Source organism: Salminus brasiliensis, chromosome 24 (assembly GCF_030463535.1).
Source record: "Salminus brasiliensis chromosome 24, fSalBra1.hap2, whole genome shotgun sequence".
In the NCBI taxonomy this organism is placed as follows: Eukaryota; Metazoa; Chordata; class Actinopteri; order Characiformes; family Bryconidae; genus Salminus; species Salminus brasiliensis.
In genome coordinates this window covers 28,738,282-28,755,924 of record NC_132901.1, presented here as the reverse complement: position 1 = coordinate 28,755,924, position 17,643 = coordinate 28,738,282, and the positions used below count along the sequence as shown (strand labels likewise).

Below are 17,643 nucleotides of genomic sequence, written 5' to 3'. Positions count from 1 at the left end.
TTAATTACAGGTAGACACTCTCACTGAACACTGACTTTATGTTTATTAGGGTTTATTCTAATGTTATATAGAGTTAATTACAGGTAGACACTCTCACTGAACACTGACTTTATGTTTATTAGGGTTTATTCTAATGTTATATAGAGTTAATTACAGGTAGACACTCTCACTGACCGCTGACTTTATGTTTATTAGGGTTTATTCTAATGTTATATAGAGTTAATTACAGGTAGACACTCTCACTGACCGCTGACTTTATGTTTATTAGGGTTTATTCTAATGTTATATAGAGTTAATTACAGGTAGACACTCTCACTGATCGCTGACTTTATGTTTATTTGGGTTTATTCTAATGTTATATAGAGTTAAATACAGGTAGACACTCTCACTGACCGCTGACTTTATGTTTATTAGGGTTTATTCTAATGTTATATAGAGTTAATTACAGGTAGACACTCTCACTGATCACTGACTTTATGTTTATTAGGGTTTATTCTAATGTTATATAGAGTTAATTACAGGTAGACACTCTCACTGACCGCTGACTTTATGTTTATTAGGGTTTATTCTAATGTTATATAGAGTTAATTACAGGTAGACACTCTCACTGAACACTGACTTTATGTTTATTTGGGTTTATTCTAATGTTATATAGAGTTAAATACAGGTAGACACTCTCACTGACCGCTGACTTTATGTTTATTAGGGTTTATTCTAATGTTATATAGAGTTAATTACAGGTAGACACTCTCACTGAACACTGACTTTATGTTTATTAGGGTTTATTCTAATGTTATATAGAGTTAAATACAGGTAGACACTCTCACTGACCGCTGACTTTATGTTTATTAGGGTTTATTCTAATGTTATATAGAGTTAATTACAGGTAGACACTCTCACTGAACACTGACTTTATGTTTATTTGGGTTTATTCTAATGTTATATAGAGTTAAATACAGGTAGACACTCTCACTGACCGCTGACTTTATGTTTATTAGGGTTTATTCTAATGTTATATAGAGTTAATTACAGGTAGACACTCTCACTGAACACTGACTTTATGTTTATTAGGGTTTATTCTAATGTTATATAGAGTTAAATACAGGTAGACACTCTCACTGACCGCTGACTTTATGTTTATTAGGGTTTATTCTAATGTTATATAGAGTTAATTACAGGTAGACACTCTCACTGAACACTGACTTTATGTTTATTTGGGTTTATTCTAATGTTATATAGAGTTAAATACAGGTAGACACTCTCACTGACCACTGACTTTATGTTTATTAGGGTTTATTCTAATGTTATATAGAGTTAATTACAGGTAGACACTCTCACTGAACACTGACTTTATGTTTATTAGGGTTTATTCTAATGTTATATAGAGTTAATTACAGGTAGACACTCTCACTGAACACTGACTTTATGTTTATTTGGGTTTATTCTAATGTTATATAGAGTTAAATACAGGTAGACACTCTCACTGACCACTGACTTTATGTTTATTAGGGTTTATTCTAATGTTATATAGAGTTAATTACAGGTAGACACTCTCACTGAACACTGACTTTATGTTTATTAGGGTTTATTCTAATGTTATATAGAGTTAATTACAGGTAGACACTCTCACTGAACACTGACTTTATGTTTATTAGGGTTTATTCTAATGTTATATAGAGTTATTATTTAAAAATATCAAAACCGCGATTTCACTTAAAAGTCCTCTCGACTTCCTGTGAGCCGCTTTAAACGTCAGCAGTTTGGCGGGAATCTGGGGGAAGGCGGGAAATCATCCATTGGCCAAAACTGGAAGGGGGTGGGGTTAAAATAGCGCGCTGTTTTTCTGTGCTGTAGAGCGGCGCTGTGGCCGGTAGGGGGCGCTGTTTCCGACAATAACAAAGAGCACACCAGCCTTACTGTGGAAGCAGTGTTCAGTATTTCAGCATTTTTAATTATTTTATTGCACTTTACTTTCTATTTAGGTCGACGCCGTTGTTTTAAACAAATCTGGCAAAAACTACAATAACAACAAGAATATCCTGAGCATGAAAAAACAAGGCGAAGTCAGCCAGATAAGTCCAGAAGTGTGATATGAGCCATGTGTGTGGAGAATAATGGTCTGGATTTGACTGAATTAAAGTATTTGAATTGAATTACATTAGGAGAGCCGGTCAGAGAGGACAGAGAAGGCACAGAGGAGGGAGTGGAGGAGGAGGAGGAGGAGGAGGAGGAAGGAGAAGAAGAAGAAGGAGGGTAAAAGCGGGGTGAAACAGCGTGTAATTACCCCAGTGCTGTATGTGCGTAGCTGTGCAGCAAACATAACACATGCGGTATTTATGTCATTATGTAGCTACGGGGCGCCAGTTTTGATAGTCGTGCCGTCCGAGAAAACAGCCATTTTTACATGCAACACGATTTTAATAAGAGCAGTCTAGCACCTAAGATTGCACTGACATCTCCTCTTATTAAATCTGTTGAAGGGAACTCCAGCCAGCGTTTAAAAAAGGGGAAAGGAAGGTGATCTGTGGCTGCGAGGCGTGGACAGTGCGCGGTTACTGAGCTCTCTCACTCCGGCCTTCGCTCCGAAGCCGGGACCTGGAGTTTGGCACCAGCTGAAGAGTCGCTATGGCTGTGAACTTGGACAAGGAGGCGTATTACCGTCGAATTAAGCGGCTGTACGGTAACTGGAAGGTAAAACCACCCCTGTGAAATGTTTATAACGGCGAAGCTTCGGGTGAATCTCGCCTGCCGTGCGGTGATGGAGGCCGCGGGCAGCGGGAGCGATCCCCAGTGTAGACTAAGCGCTCCCCCCGAGCTGTAAAGCCTCCAGCCAGCTGTTCTGGAAGGGTATAAAATGACTGAACTGTCTGCTTTCAAATAAGCAGCATTTATTAGTGCATTATAAACCAAAACGAGTCAAAACAGACCTAAAAACCGCCACACGCTGCGTTAGCCCGCTAGCGTTAGCCTGCTAGCCCGCTAGCGTTAGCCATCTGGGCTGGAGGGGCGATGGCGGTGTATTTGTCAGTCTGCACGGTCATACGCGAAGTGTTCTCATTTCCTTTACTTATTAAACATATAAATAGAGTTTAAACAACATATAAAGGCACAAAATACGTCTTACAGCGACAGTAATGGCCAGTAATGGTAATCTGGCGCGTTGGGCATCTCGCTAGCTAGCTCCAGCGCAGTAGCGGGCTAGGCTAGGTAGCATCCTTTCTTAGAGGGGAAAAGTTAAGCTGGTCAGCCTGCCTCAGCTTTAAAGTCTTTATAACCTCGAGTGAGTCCAGATCTACCTGAGGGAAGCTAGGTTTCGCTAATAAACTGTGCATTAAGTGGATAGGGCTTCATTTGGGTAGTGATGGAGAGCTGCATTAGCCACATTGCTGTGATCTGCACGTCTGCTAAAGCTAACTAGCTCACATTCCGTGGCAGTATTCGTGTTTAACGCCATCCCAGCTGTTCTGTGAGGAGGACCAGCTTCTCTTTGTTCAGTTAATTCGCCATCTTTAACTCTGTGTCTCTCTCCTGGCCGCAGAAAGGTGAGGATGAGTTTGGGAAGGTGGATGCCATCGTGGTGTCTGTTGGTGTGGATGAGGAGATAGTCTATGCCAAATCTACAGCTCTTCAGGTAAGGCTCATGTAGTGTCCTCTTCAGTCAGCCAGTCTGCAGGTATTGATCCTATACCTGTGTTCATGTATTTGCAGCTTCAGTGAGCTTCAGTGTTTTGGTGTTTTGTGATAATTGAGGTCTGATCTGATTTGGGGATGAGTTCACTGTACTGGACCTGTTCCCCTGTCCGGTCACACTGCCCCTGAACTCGCACCTTATCCAGTGTCTTGATGTAAACAGTAATGTAAACAATTCAGACTATATATCAAACCTGTATATTGAAATTGCTGTAAACGAGCAGAATATTGTACCTTGTGTGTGTGTAGTGCAAGTTAACGTGTAAATATTCAGTATTTCTGCTGTGTAAATATCCGTGTCCTTTACTACAGTGAGGGACGATGCACCTACGCTTTCTTTTTTACTCACTTTTACACATTTGTAGTGTGACGTGACTCATGATTTTGATTTGAAAGAAGGAAAAAGATCTACTAAGAACCTGAAGATAAACACTAAGGGTCATGTGGATGCTCTTAAATGTAATTCTCTTAAAAAGAAAAAAAGAAAACTTCTTAAATGTCTGAAATATTTGCAGAAAGCCTCAATTATTCTAAGATTTTCATGGACATTCTTCGCCGTTATCCTAATTAGGCCTTTTGTCACGTATTTATTAAGTAAAATCCATCTAGGAATTGTGAATTCAGCGCCAGATATCTGGCGTTCGCGGTAGAAGATTCACTCTCACTTACTTTCTTTCTCTCTCGCTCTCTCTCTCTCTCGTGCAGACATGGTTGTTTGGTTACGAGCTGACCGACACTATAATGGTGTTCTGCGAGACCAAGATCATCTTCTTGGCCAGCAAGAAGAAAGTGGAGTTTCTTAAGCAGGTAGCCTCCACCAAGGGCAACGAGAACGCCAATGGAATCCCACCCATCACTCTTCTGGTCAGGGAGAAGGTAGAGTACTCATCTGGACTGGACAGTATCCGCTTCCCCTTCTTCTTTTCTCAGAAATGTCGATCTGTGACTAAATCTCATTATTATGTCATTATTACAGTGTTATCAGTAGACCACTGTTTCTGTGTGTTGTTTAATATATGTAGGGAATCTCTTACATGTTTGGGTTATCAGATCTATCATTTCAGATGTTATTAGTTATTAATTGTTTAATTAGGAGCATAAATGAATACAGATGATGGTGATGAGAGTGATTTTTAAAGTTTTTTTTATTTATCTTCCCCTATTTCTAAGAACGAGAGTAACAAGGCTAACTTTGAGAAGATGATGGAGGCGATTCGGGGAAGTAAATCGGGGAAAACTGTGGGGGTCTTCATCAAGGACAAGTTTCCAGGGGAGTACATGAAGAGCTGGAACGACATGATCACAGCTGAGGGTTTGGAAAAGGTAAGCAAAAAAAAAATTACCTGTTGAACGAAGCCAGTTTGGCTAATTATTGTTACGAATAATGACATTTATGACCATCCTGCTCCTCTAAATGGGGAACATTTAATACAGCAGAGTATGAAGGCTGTTCTGAGGTCAGTTTATGTCTTTTTATGTAACAAAAGGATGCAGACCTAAGAGCTTAAACTCAGCAGTCAGAAGCATAACGCAGCAACGTAAACTACTGTGTTGGTGAAGGTTATTGCTTTATAGTGGGATACAGGATAACATGTACACACACAGATTTGATAAGACGTGCTTTGAATAGAGCATGTTTTTGAAAAATCCCAGTATGATGTGCTCTGTGTATCCAATATTGAAAACATATACGATATTGGGCCGATATAATCTTCTTCTTTGGTATCAAGCAGCAAAAAGGTTTGCACATTCTGTGATGATGCTGAAATGGTGATGTATTGTGCTGCCCTACTATAATTAAGTGGTTGTTCTGAATAGCTGAGTGTGGCTCTTACCATCCTTTGCAGTTGTCTGAACACCAGAAGTTTTTATTAAGCTGATTCCTATTCTGCAAATCTAAGCCCCATTAACTAAGCTGCCATAGAAAAGGTTTGAGCTGATTAAGTGAATAATTGGAAAGGCTCATCTTCACTTTAAGCACATTATCACACATTAAACTTTCCTGAAGAACAACAGTCTAGTGGCTTCACTTTACGAAGGTCAGCTTATCAGTCAAGGCATTGTTTTCTTCTGGGCCTGTGTTGGACAAAAGACAGAGACCCTCATATTCACAGTTGGTGTTTGGCCTCCACCTTTAACCCATCGGTACGTTGAACACACACTTGCACACTAATGATCAAACACACTCAGTGACCATGAGCACACATACCTGGAGCACCTGGAGCAGGGCCCCAACAGTGGTAGCCTGTGTGTCAAACCCACAACCCAGTAAGTCATTAATTGGCTGGGGCTGTAATCGCTGAGCAGTTTCTGCCCCACAGAAACATTTCAAGAATCGAACCCAGGCCGAGCACTGAATTCTAGCCACTAGACCATCAGGGACACGGACATTATTATAGAGTGAAATGTTGTTATTAATAATAATGTTAGTACTGTTTACTTCTGCTTGTCCATGTTGGTGGATGAGAGATTTTGCAGCCTTTAGCATATGCTCATGTGTCTCTCACTCTTTCTCAGGTGGACATCAGTGCAGTGGTGGCGTATACAATGGCAGTTAAAGAGGATGGTGAGCAAGCCCTGATGAAGAAGGCAGCTGCCATTACCAGTGACGTCTTCACAAAGTTCTTCAAAGAGAGGGTCATGGAGATAGTAGATGCAGATGAGGTAGGAAATATATGCCCCCGCGGGTGTCACAGTGTAGAACATGTGGTCGCGTTTGGTTCTGCACTGGACTCCTCGTGACCGACCTGCCCGGTGTGTACCGGTTTGTGTCCCTTAACAGAAAGTGAAGCACAGTCGACTTGCAGAATCTGTAGAGAAGGCGATCGAGGAGAGGAAGTACTTGAGTGGCGCTGACCCCTCAACAGTGGAGATGTGCTACCCACCCATCATCCAGAGTGGTGGAAATTACAGTCTCAAATTCAGCGTGGTCAGGTGAGGGGCTGGAACCAGCCTAGTACTCTTCAGTGTTCAGTAGGGGTGGGTCATGTGACCTGTTCTGTTGTTGCTGTGGTATCACATTACCAGTAAAACGCCCAGACAGAGTTTATTTATTCATTATTTTTAAAGGTTAAACTAGTTTATTGTATCTTTAAAATATTGTGGTGCCACAAAAGTATGCTATGAGCATTTGGGCAAAGGTTTTAGCACATTACATTTTAGCCAAAAGTATGTGGGCCTAGCTTTATCAGAGAAACGTATTGGATGAACTTTTAGGCAATTGTTTTGGCACCCCACATTTTACCATACAACTACACAATAGCAAAATCATAGTAACAAATGTCTATACCATAACAGTACTTTAGCAACGAACAGCTGTACCACAGCAACACCCTAGCAACCACCTTGTATACCATAGCAGTCAGCGGGTACCTCTTTTCCTTCAGGAAATGCACATTTCTAGTTAGTTTATCTAACTACATGTTCATTTATTAGGATATTTATGTACACAGTGACTGAGTGATGTTTCCTTTTCCTGCCTCAGTGATAAGAACCACATGCACTTTGGTGCCATTACCTGCGCAATGGGCATTCGCTACAAGTCCTACTGCTCGAATCTGGTCCGCACCCTCATGGTCGACCCTCCACAAGAAATGCAGGACAACTACAACTTCCTCTTACTGGTGGAGGAAGAACTGCTCAAAGAACTTAAGCATGGTGAGAACTGCTTGTGTATGAGGTGTGGCAAGATTTGAGGGATACCTTCAAATACCCTTAAACAGTGCTGTTCACAAAGTATAATTAAATATGGACTGTAATGTTGGAATTGCACGTTTTCACACTTTCCTGCCTGACCTGCCGCTGTAACAATCTGTCCTCATATTCATGTGTAGGAGTTAAGATCTGTGATGCTTACAACGCTGTCCTGGAATATGTCAAAAAAGAGAAATCGGACCTGGTCGGCAAGCTCACGAAAAACTTAGGGTAGGTGTTTATGTACCTTCGTGTGCCCTGAACTCTAGACCATTACTGTCTGTCTGTTGCCTCACTCTGTTAAACATGGAGCTGTAAGATATGTTGTGCGGTGTGTTTCAGGTTTGCCATGGGAATCGAGTTTAGAGAAGGGTCCCTGGTCTTGAATGCTAAGAACCAGTACAAACTCAAGAAAGGTGAGAATGCCTACTCTTCCTCAAAGTGTGTGAGTGAGTGAAGGGGGTTTCCTGCCAGTCTCTGCCAGCATGTCATGGAGGACCTAATCATTTAGGGAATAATTGTAGCTTTAATGTTTTTTTTATGCAAAGGTGTGGGCACCTCAGCTCAAATGTGTAGTTGATGAAAGGACACACTTCTACAGATATTACAGATAAGTATTATATGTAAATGTAAGGTGTGTGTGCAAAAGAAATGGCACGTTAAATAGTGTGGTGTTAGGGTTTTTTTCGGAACTATTTAAGTTAAGTAAAGAAATTTTCCTATAAAGTTTTCATACACCTTTTTATGTAGAACAGAAACAGAAATTTGCCCAGTGGTGCCCAAACTGTTGCTGTAGGTCCAGTAGACCTGGCTGTAAGATCTCTGGGTTAGTTTTAGTTCTAAGACCTTGCTGGAACTGAAGCTTCAGGGTTGCTAAAAGGCATGTTGGTAAAGTCTGCAGTGATGAGCCTAAACCCTACTTTAATATGTGTGTGTGTGTGTGTGTGTGTGTGTGTGTGTGTGTGTGTCATCAGGCATGGTGTTGAGCATTAGTCTGGGATTTGCTGATCTGGTGAACAGCGAGGGGAAGAAGGACGAGCAGAAGAAATATGCCCTGTTCATCGGCGATTCTGTTCTGATCAATGAGGTGGGACGCATTCTCACACGCTGCTCGTGTACGGTTTGGCGTGTGCATGAACAGGCGTGCTATAACGCCCTGCTGTGTTTTTGTATTTGTAGGAAGATCCTGCCACCATCCTAACCCCAGTGAAGAAGAAGATTAAGAACGTTGGAATCTTCCTCAAGGTAGCTTACCTGGCACAGAACCCTGCTGCCAAGTGTCTCAAACGTACAGAGAGTTTCTTATTGTAGTAAACTGTTGTAGACCGACTAGATGCTGAAGCTCTGAGCCCATGGAAGCTTTTGGTAGAATAGATCTGCTGTGCTGAAATGAGTTTCTCTGATTAGAATGATGATGAGGATGATGAAGACGAAGAAGAAGACAATGCTGAGGAGTTGCTGGGTAAAGGAGCTCGTGCTGCCCTGCTGGCTGACAGAACCAGGGTAAGTGTGTGTCCTGGTGCTTATCCTTGCGTGCAGGATGGTGTGTAAATGCTTCTTTGAGAAGGACCAACACTTTGTTTGGTAATGTTCAGAATGAGATGACCGCAGAAGAGAAGAGGCGGGCCCACCAGAGGGAACTGGCCAATCAAATGAACGAGGAGGCTAAGAGGCGTCTTACGGAACAGAAGGGCGAACAACAAATCCAAAAGTAAGGGTTTCTGTGAGCTTTATTACATGTGCATTATTACTTATTAATAAATTAATAGCCTGTTAGATTAGGGGTGCGACATAATTTGCTCCTCCTCTGGAAGGAAATTTAGGAGAGAACAGGAGCATGGGGAGCAGTAATTGAGGGGAAATTCATTTCAAATATGATGTTAAATACTGATGAACTACTGAGTCCATCCCAGCTTTTACTTTTAGCTCCTGGGCCGATTGCAGCTGCTGCACATAAATGTATAAACACCTGCTTATTACAGAGATGCAGTGAAATCTGACTTTAGCAGTTAATGGCATTGCATACCCTCTGGGACTTCCTGGGTAGCATACTCTCCGCTGGAAGTTGCTTCAATCGTGGCATCTTCCATCTCCTGTATTTGGACAGGCAGAGAGATTGCGTCACAAAATCAAGTTGTTGTTTTTTTGGGTCGAGGAGAGGAGGAGGAGGAGGAGGAGGAGGATCAGTAGTGCAAAGCAGTAACATTTAGGAGTTCTGGATGCAGCCTCACTGAATTGTTGACCTCTACCCTCACTTCTAGGGCCAGGAAGTCGAACGTGTCCTACAAGAACGTGTCCCAGATGCCGCGCGAGAAGGACATTAGAGACATGAAGATTTTCATCGATAAGAAGTATGAGACTGTCGTCATGCCGGTGTTCGGAATAGCAACACCGTTTCACATCGCCACCATTAAGGTAACACATGCAGCCTCCAGCTCTATATAGTTTGTAGAAGTGCACTGCTTGTATAGGTGGTGGTGGTTGATATTTTAGTTTTCGTACAACATGCAGGCAAAACCTTTCTGCCGAGTTCAGTGTTTTTGCATGACTAATACGCCAGCCATCTAGACTGTGTGTGTGTGTGTGTGTGTGTGTGTGTGTGTGTGTGCTTATACAGCACATTTCTCAAATTGGTTTATTTTTGGCAACCACAAAACCCCACACTTTACCCAAGCACATCTGGAGGGGGGAAGCTCCTCAGACCATGGTGTAAAGGCTCTTTAGCTGGTCCTGATTAGTCCTTGAAAAGGTCCTTCTCAGCCTGATGTGTGAAATTGATGTAGGACAGGTTGATTTCTACAGACTCTTGTTACCTCTATCCGAGCTGAGCACTTGTCTGACATTGCAAGTGGCAATCATTGGGGTCCGAGAACTCTGTGTCGTGGAGCACAAACGATGGAGAGTGTTTGAGTTTGGTCTCATTTATAATGGGGTTGGGGTCAGATATTTGGTTTAAACAAGCCTGCAAATTCAGGTCATATCTTGGGTCTACATGATTCAACAGTATTTACCTCTTTGTTTAAAAGTTTTGTCCTTTTTTCCAAAGAATGGTGCCACCAGAGCCCGCTACAGGGGTCAGATCATTGTTTTTGTTCTTATTTCTTTATTTGTGTGTGTGTAGAATATTAGCATGTCTGTTGAAGGAGACTACACCTACCTGAGAATAAACTTCTTCGTACCGGGCAGCTCACTGGGTAGACACGAGGGCAACATCTTCCCTAATCCTGAAGCCACCTTTGTCAAAGAGATGTGAGTATTCTTACTTTCTTTAGCATTGAATTACTCCTGGGTTGAATTACTAGTTAATTACAGCAGTGAACAGAGACACAGCCCAAGCTCCACTGGTGGCCAACATGTCTGTGTTTCTGCTTCTCTCAGTACGTATCGAGCCTCAAACCTCAAGTCTCCTGGCGACCCCTCAGTGCCCTCCACCAATCTGCAGAATGCCTTCCGCATCATCAAGGAGGTGCAGAAGCGCTACAAGACACGTGAGGCTGAGGAGAAGGAGAAGGAAGGCATCGTCAAGCAGGACTCGCTGGTCATCAACCTGAACCGCAGCAACCCCAAGCTCAAAGACCTTTACATCCGGCCCAACATCGCCCAGAAGAGGATGCAGGGCTCGTTGGAGGCGCACACCAATGGTGAGAGGGATGACGTTGCTGTAGTTGGGGAAGCATGGAGACTATTTCTGTGTTTATGGAGTTAACATTCGTTAATCATGCTGCTTCAGTATTAGCAGTAGCGTACACACACAACACACTGTAATGTGGGTCGGTCTGTCTGTCTGTAGGTTTCCGGTTCACGTCTGTGCGTGGTGATAAAGTGGACATTCTATACAATAACATCAAACATGCTGTATTCCAGCCCTGTGACGGAGAAATGATCATTGTACTGCACTTCCACCTCAAGGTATGAGGACATGCTTTCTACATTATTGCAGAGCATTTGTGGTGTTTGTGTTTTTTTAAATATATTTAAAAAAGTTTAGAAATGTCTTTAGCTACTTTTTTTTTTATGTAGCTGAGCAATAATTACAAATGAGACCATAAACCACTTAACCACTTTAAACCACTATTAAAGTAATGGAATCAGCTAAGAGATGAAAAATAAAATAGAAAAATGATTCAGAACAGTATAGAACAAAAATAAAGCTTTTATAAAAGAAATTTATAAAAAGGATGAGTAAAATAATATAACTAACAATAAAACCGTAAAAACAAAAGTGAGAAGTCCCTTGACTTTCATGAACTTTGCAAATCGGCCGAGACCATTGTTGAATTAATAAACCATATATCTGACCTGACCATGAGAGACTTGAGGCATCAGGGTTGACGTAATCATTACTTTACTAACTTTGTAAAACAAACTATAACAAATGAACAGCTATAGAAATTAACCAAATTTCTGTTTATTGGTCACTAAAATGAATAACTGTGCTGGACCTCTGTGAGGACCTCTGTGAGCTAGCAGCACATTCCTTCTCGGGATGACGAGCTGGAGTACTCTCTGATAGTTGATGACCAGTGGAGGGCACCATGCTGGTTATACTTGCTGTTTGCTATGATCTGTGTATGATATCTGTAGGTTACTCTGGGTTCTGGGTTAAGAATGCTGTCTGTGCAAGAATCGGGTTCCGCGAATGGGCCGGTCCTTTGCTTCAGACTAATTATCCGATACCCGATCCAGCTAATTTTATTAGTATCAGGACAAATAGTATTAGTATTGGATCACTGCATCCCTGATATATAGTGTTTATATATATCAATTACAGGGGAAATTGCTCTGCTAAATTAAAACGTAATGGTCACAGATGCTTTCCTTAAACAACCTCTTTCCGAAACTTTCCCCTTCTCTACAGAACGCGATAATGTTTGGGAAGAAGAGGCACACGGACGTGCAGTTCTACACCGAAGTCGGTGAGATTACCACAGATCTGGGCAAACACCAGCACATGCACGACCGCGACGACCTGTACGCTGAGCAGATGGAGCGAGAGATGAGGCACAAGTTGAAGTCGGCCTTCAAGAACTTTATTGAGAAGGTGGAGACGCTCACTAAGGAGGAGCTGGAGTTTGAGGTTCCCTTCAGAGACCTTGGGTAAGTGTTCTGGGAAGGTGGGAAACTCTGTTGCAGTACTTTTACTTTGTTTTGAGCCTTTCTCAAACTCTGGGACGGTTCATGTAAGTGGACCATATGGATCAGTGCCCTTTTGTTTTTTGCTGAACTGAAGCATAATCTGATTCATGACTCAACTTGTGATCTGTTCCACTCCTAGCTTATGTCGGCAAACCCACACAGTTCCCCAGCAGACATGGCAAGAACATACCCAGAGTTATAATCCAGATAGTCCATAATATTAGGAAAAAAAAGGAACCTTCATAAAGTGGTAGCCAGTTTGTGCCAGTGTACCCTGAACACTCATGCTCACACATCTCTGTGCAGCTATGTTTAGATTCAGGACTGGTCGATTCTGCTCCTGAAGAGCCGTATGCTCACAGAGGGATTTTCCGCTACAAGCCTGGTTATTGACCGGTTTAGTTCTCCTAAGTGTGCTTTCAGCAGGATGTTCATCAAGCTGTGGTGGACAGTGGTCCTCCTAGACCAGAATTGATAACTCATCTCATTATCCAGCAGTTGTGCTCCTTAAATAGTGGTGTTACAGAAGGGTTCTTTGAGTAGTGCCAAAGAAGAACCACTTTTCCTTTCTGTAATGATGGCCGTGTGAAGAACATTTTTAAGTGTTAATATAAGTTCTTGAGCCTAGATCAAGATAGATCTCATTTGTAAACATGGTTCTTCTATGGCATTGCTCAAAAACCTTCTGTAGCATGTTGTGGTTATTGCTGAGGTCTGGACCTGTTGACTGGTTTTCTTGAAGTTTAGGGGTTTAATTTTCTGTGTGTTTTTAGCTTCCAGGGCGCCCCCTACCGAAGCACTTGCCTACTGCAGCCGACGTCCAGTTCGCTTTGCAATGTGACAGAGTGGGTAAGTGTGAGAGCACAAAAGCAATAAGAACACTGTTCTCCTTGCACTATTGTACCATGTCCTACCTCTTCTTCACTGGAGACCTAGCCTCACAGTGTTCGGCTGTACTGTACAGCCCTGTATTCCAATACTGACGAAGCTGAATTGACTGATCATTTTATTAATTTTTTTCTCTGTTTGTTTTTTCTCTTTAGCCGCCTTTTGTTGTGACTCTGGACGAGGTGGAGTTGGTTCATTTTGAGCGTGTGCAGTTTCACCTGAAGAACTTTGACATTGTCATTGTTTATAAAGACTATAGCAAGAAAGTTACCATGATAAACGCAGTGCCTGTCAACTCCCTCGACCCAATCAAAGAGTGGCTGAAGTAAGTTTCACTCCACGTTTTTATGCATTATTGCCACCTTTGTGTTCAGACAGGACAGTTATTAACGGTAATGAGTTTATAACTGTTACATGATAGGGAGTAATGTACTTCTATTTAAAAGCCACAATGTGCGGCACTGCACTGCTGAAGAATTATTTGTCTATGCTTCCAGCTCGTGTGACATCAAGTACACAGAGGGTGTTCAGTCTTTGAATTGGACCAAAATCATGAAGACCATCGTTGACGATCCCGAGGGCTTTTTTGAACAGGGCGGCTGGTCCTTCCTTGACCCCGAGAGTGAGGTGAGGCTGTGTTTATTGGTTGTTTGCAGCTTGAATCAGTCTGTAAGGGAAAACACCAGAACCTGCCGTCTGCTTTAATAAGGTTTATATTGATTGTATTATTTGATGTAATGTGTGTCTCACACAAGGTTTGCGGCACTGATGCACAGATATTTTACATTTACTTTTACATTTACGGCATTTAGCAGATGCTCTTATCCAGAGCGACTTACAAAAGTACTTCGCTACTTACTCAAGAATAACCTCAGCTTGTTTGAATAGACTAAAATATGGAGACCATAATACTTTAGTTAGCCTAAGTCCTCTCAGAAGAGGAGGGTCTTCAGTCTGGGTTTGAGGACAGCGAGTGTTTGACACCCAGGGGAAGTTCGTTCCACCACTTCGGTGCAGGACAGTAAAAAAGTCTGGACGCTCGTCTTCGCTGGAAGGGCTCTTGGTGCAGATCAGCTTTTGACCATCGCCATCAAGTACGGAGGGGCTGGCTGGTCCAGTCTTGTCTTTGTAGACCAGAGTCAGGGTTTTGAATTTGATGAGGGCAGCAGCTACAGGAAGCCAGTGAAGAGAGAACGCAGCAGAGGAGTTAAAAGGCACAGTTCAGAAGCTCTGAGGACTCTCCGCAAATGTGCTGCTCCTTACATTTTGACCATTTTCTTAAATGAGCATCACCGCATTCAGTATGATGAGTTCCTCAAACCTTAAATGAAACCTGTCCAGAAGATGGCAGTCTTTCTTAAGGTTTTAATGGCAAGTTTTAATATTCATTACAATTCAAAAAGAGATGTTTATTGTGCAGGTTTCCTTAATTTGCAGTCATCTTTTCTCAGTTCGGATGATTTCCTATGGAATAATCTGGATTGATGAGCGTTGTAGCTTTGCGAGGCATTCTACTGTGCATGCAGACAAACTTATTAATAATGTCTGTTGATTTGTTGTAATTATAAAATTACAGGGAAGCGGTGGAGAGTATGACTCAGAGTCTGAGATGGAGGATGAAACATTCAACCCTTCAGCTGATGAAGAGGAGGAGGAAGAGGAAGACAGTGATGAAGATTATTCTTCTGAGACAGAGGACTCGGGTAAATCTCTCACTATCTACACATATGGTGTACCTAAACTCTGTTAATGACCTTTTATTTTATTACTTTATCATCTACAGCTACTGTGTAGGGGCACTTTGTAGGTCTACAGTACGTCTTTTGTACCTCCTTAAATATGCCTGATCACCTTTAACTCGAATTGATGGGATTCTTGGGTATTTTTAACAAAGGAAATCCCCAAACTCTGGACACTGGCCCTTCAGAACTGGAGTTGGTAGAACCTTGTTCTAGCCCATTTGTTGCTGCAGAATTTCAGCCACCCCCACCCTATTTTAAAAATGAGAAAACTGTCCGCTACTGTGTGGATATTATTGGATGGTGGATCATTTTCAGTACAGTAGTATTGTGTACTGGTTCTGTTTTGGCATTACTGCTGGTTTGGTGGTTCTCCTCCAGCCAGACCTATCCAAAAAGTTCAAAGTGGTCAAATTAATGTTGTTCACCATGGTAAATGTGCTTTACTGTATAGACAAAAGTATTGAGACACCTCATTACTTGTTTCTGAAATCAAGAGTATTAAACAGTTGCTCCTGCTTTTGTTGGAGTAACTGTCTCCACTGTCCAGAGAAGAAGGTGTTCTACTAGACTTTGCAGCATTGCTGTGAGAATTTGGATGCATTTGGCAGACCATGCAACATCCTGACCTCACAAACACTTTTGTTGCTGAATGCATCCAAATTATTACATCCCCAACTGTTCCCAAAAAATTTTTATGGCATTAGATGCCTGACATTAGGCAGCATGGTGCCAATAGGTTAATGATGCTGATCTGCTCCAGAGAGTCCTATTCTATTGGCAGTACTTCTTCTCTACAGGGACTAGCCAAGATGTGTGTGCATTTGCACATCTGTGTCAGCAATAGGCGCGGGTTAAAGTAGCTGAATGCATTCATTCTATGTGAACACAGTGTTTGTAGGGATATACAATTATTAGACATCTCATGCTTGTACAGTGTTGGTTAGGAGACTGCTCATAAACATGACTGTCCTGGATTTCTCCTTCTCTTAGACTACAGCGCATCTCTGGGCAGTGAAGAGGAGAGCGGCAAAGACTGGGATGAACTGGAGGAAGAGGCCAGAAAAGGTGGGTTAGAGTGTTTTGAGCGTGAGCGTTAAAGCAGTTGTGTGCTAACCAATGAGCGTTTACTCTCCGCTCTGCAGAGGCGTATGATCGCGTGGGGTACTTTACAGTCCTGCATCGTTTCTCATTCACGCTCTCTTTCTGCAGCTGACAGAGAGAGTCACTATGAGGACGACGACACATCCAACAAGAAGAGGAAGGGCCGGTCAACAGTTGCGCCCCCCAGCAGCAAGAAGAAGCGGCGGCACTGAATCTGCCACACACTCTCACTCGCACACACTCACCCACACTGCCAAATCATGGTTTCTTTTCTTCTTCTTTTTTAAACTCCCTTTTCTCTCCTCTCTTGCTCTCTGGCGGGCTCTCTCGCTCGCTCACTCGGTCATACACACTGTAAATAAAGGATTTGCCCCTTTTGATTTGTGTTTAGATGGTGAACATTAATGGATTCGTCGTTCCAGAGAGCAGAAACATTCGACCCACCTTCATCCCCCTCCATTCCTGTTTGGCATTGTGTCTGTCTGTGTGTGTTTGAGCTCATGGAAGAGGGGTTTTGTAAATTTCATCAAACATGTTTGTTTAACCCTTACAGTGGTGTTTGTTTGTTTATTTTTCTTTCTGCCTCATGTTTTTTTTTTCCCTTTTTTTTTTTAAAGAACGTTCTTGTTTCTCCTTGTTCTGTCCTTTCATCTCATGCCTCGTTCCCCACGTTCCATTTATTTTGTTATTTCTGTCCTCGGTCAGCGCTTAAGGAACTTATAGATTTGTGTATAGATTCATTTTGGTTCTGATTTTGTTCCTGTTATTGCTTTTCTTTGGGGGGGGGGGGGGTTAGGGGTGGATAAAGGAAAGGCATGGGGAAGAACCACATGAATAAGCAATTTACAGATGTGATGTGAACATACACTGTCTTTTGTTATGACTATTTTTCTTCATTCTGAATTAGTAGTCTTGTATTGTTGAATAAAAATCTTTTTTCCCCTTTTTTTAATAAAATTTAAAGGAATTAAAATAAATGTTGACATTTCAGCAGTTTTATTTTGGAAGGAGGTTTACGTGCGTTTATCTCTGGTGTAGAGGTGTGATCTGGATATGGACCTGTAACCTTATTTTTTTATTATTATTATTATTATTATTATTATTATATAAATTAAAATCTCTCTGAGGTACCTGGACAAGAGAGCACACCATTTCTAGCTACAGGATTTATAAATTCTGTAATAATGACCGACATCAGACGATTTTTGTAAACCTGTTCAAAATAAATGCAGTTTAGGAGTAATGGATATTTGCTACCGGTGCAGTTTTAACTAAATGTTTAATGTTCTCAGAGAGACTCAGTCATTGAGCTGTAATTTGTACTGAACTTTTTACCAGAGTGTGAATCTCTGCAGATGTTAATGTAACAGAAAATGACCCTAATAACTACTAT

At 41.9% G+C, this 17,643-nt stretch overlaps 1 protein-coding gene across 2 annotated transcripts; it reads left to right on the top strand.

The window, feature by feature from the left end:
* Positions 1-2,226: 2,226 nt before the first annotated feature.
* LOC140546398 (FACT complex subunit SPT16) lies at positions 2,227-17,026 on the top strand. Of its 2 annotated transcripts, none has more exons than XM_072669616.1 (25): positions 2,227-2,297; positions 2,481-2,691; positions 3,539-3,631; positions 4,396-4,566; positions 4,861-5,013; positions 6,208-6,354; positions 6,473-6,624; positions 7,175-7,347; positions 7,524-7,614; positions 7,726-7,799; positions 8,358-8,470; positions 8,563-8,628; positions 8,791-8,886; positions 8,979-9,094; positions 9,645-9,798; positions 10,505-10,632; positions 10,762-11,024; positions 11,174-11,292; positions 12,242-12,480; positions 13,293-13,368; positions 13,563-13,732; positions 13,905-14,034; positions 14,984-15,110; positions 16,140-16,214; positions 16,359-17,026. In XM_072669616.1, the coding sequence occupies exons 2-25, from the start codon at positions 2,626-2,628 to the stop codon at positions 16,460-16,462; spliced, it is 3,096 nt and encodes a 1,031-aa protein (XP_072525717.1). In that variant the 5' UTR covers positions 2,227-2,297; positions 2,481-2,625; the 3' UTR covers positions 16,463-17,026. The 2 variants fall into 2 exon arrangements, with proteins under 2 accessions (XP_072525717.1, XP_072525718.1); XM_072669617.1 differs by having other exon boundaries at positions 2,235-2,253.
* The last annotated feature ends 617 nt before the right edge of the window (positions 17,027-17,643 follow it).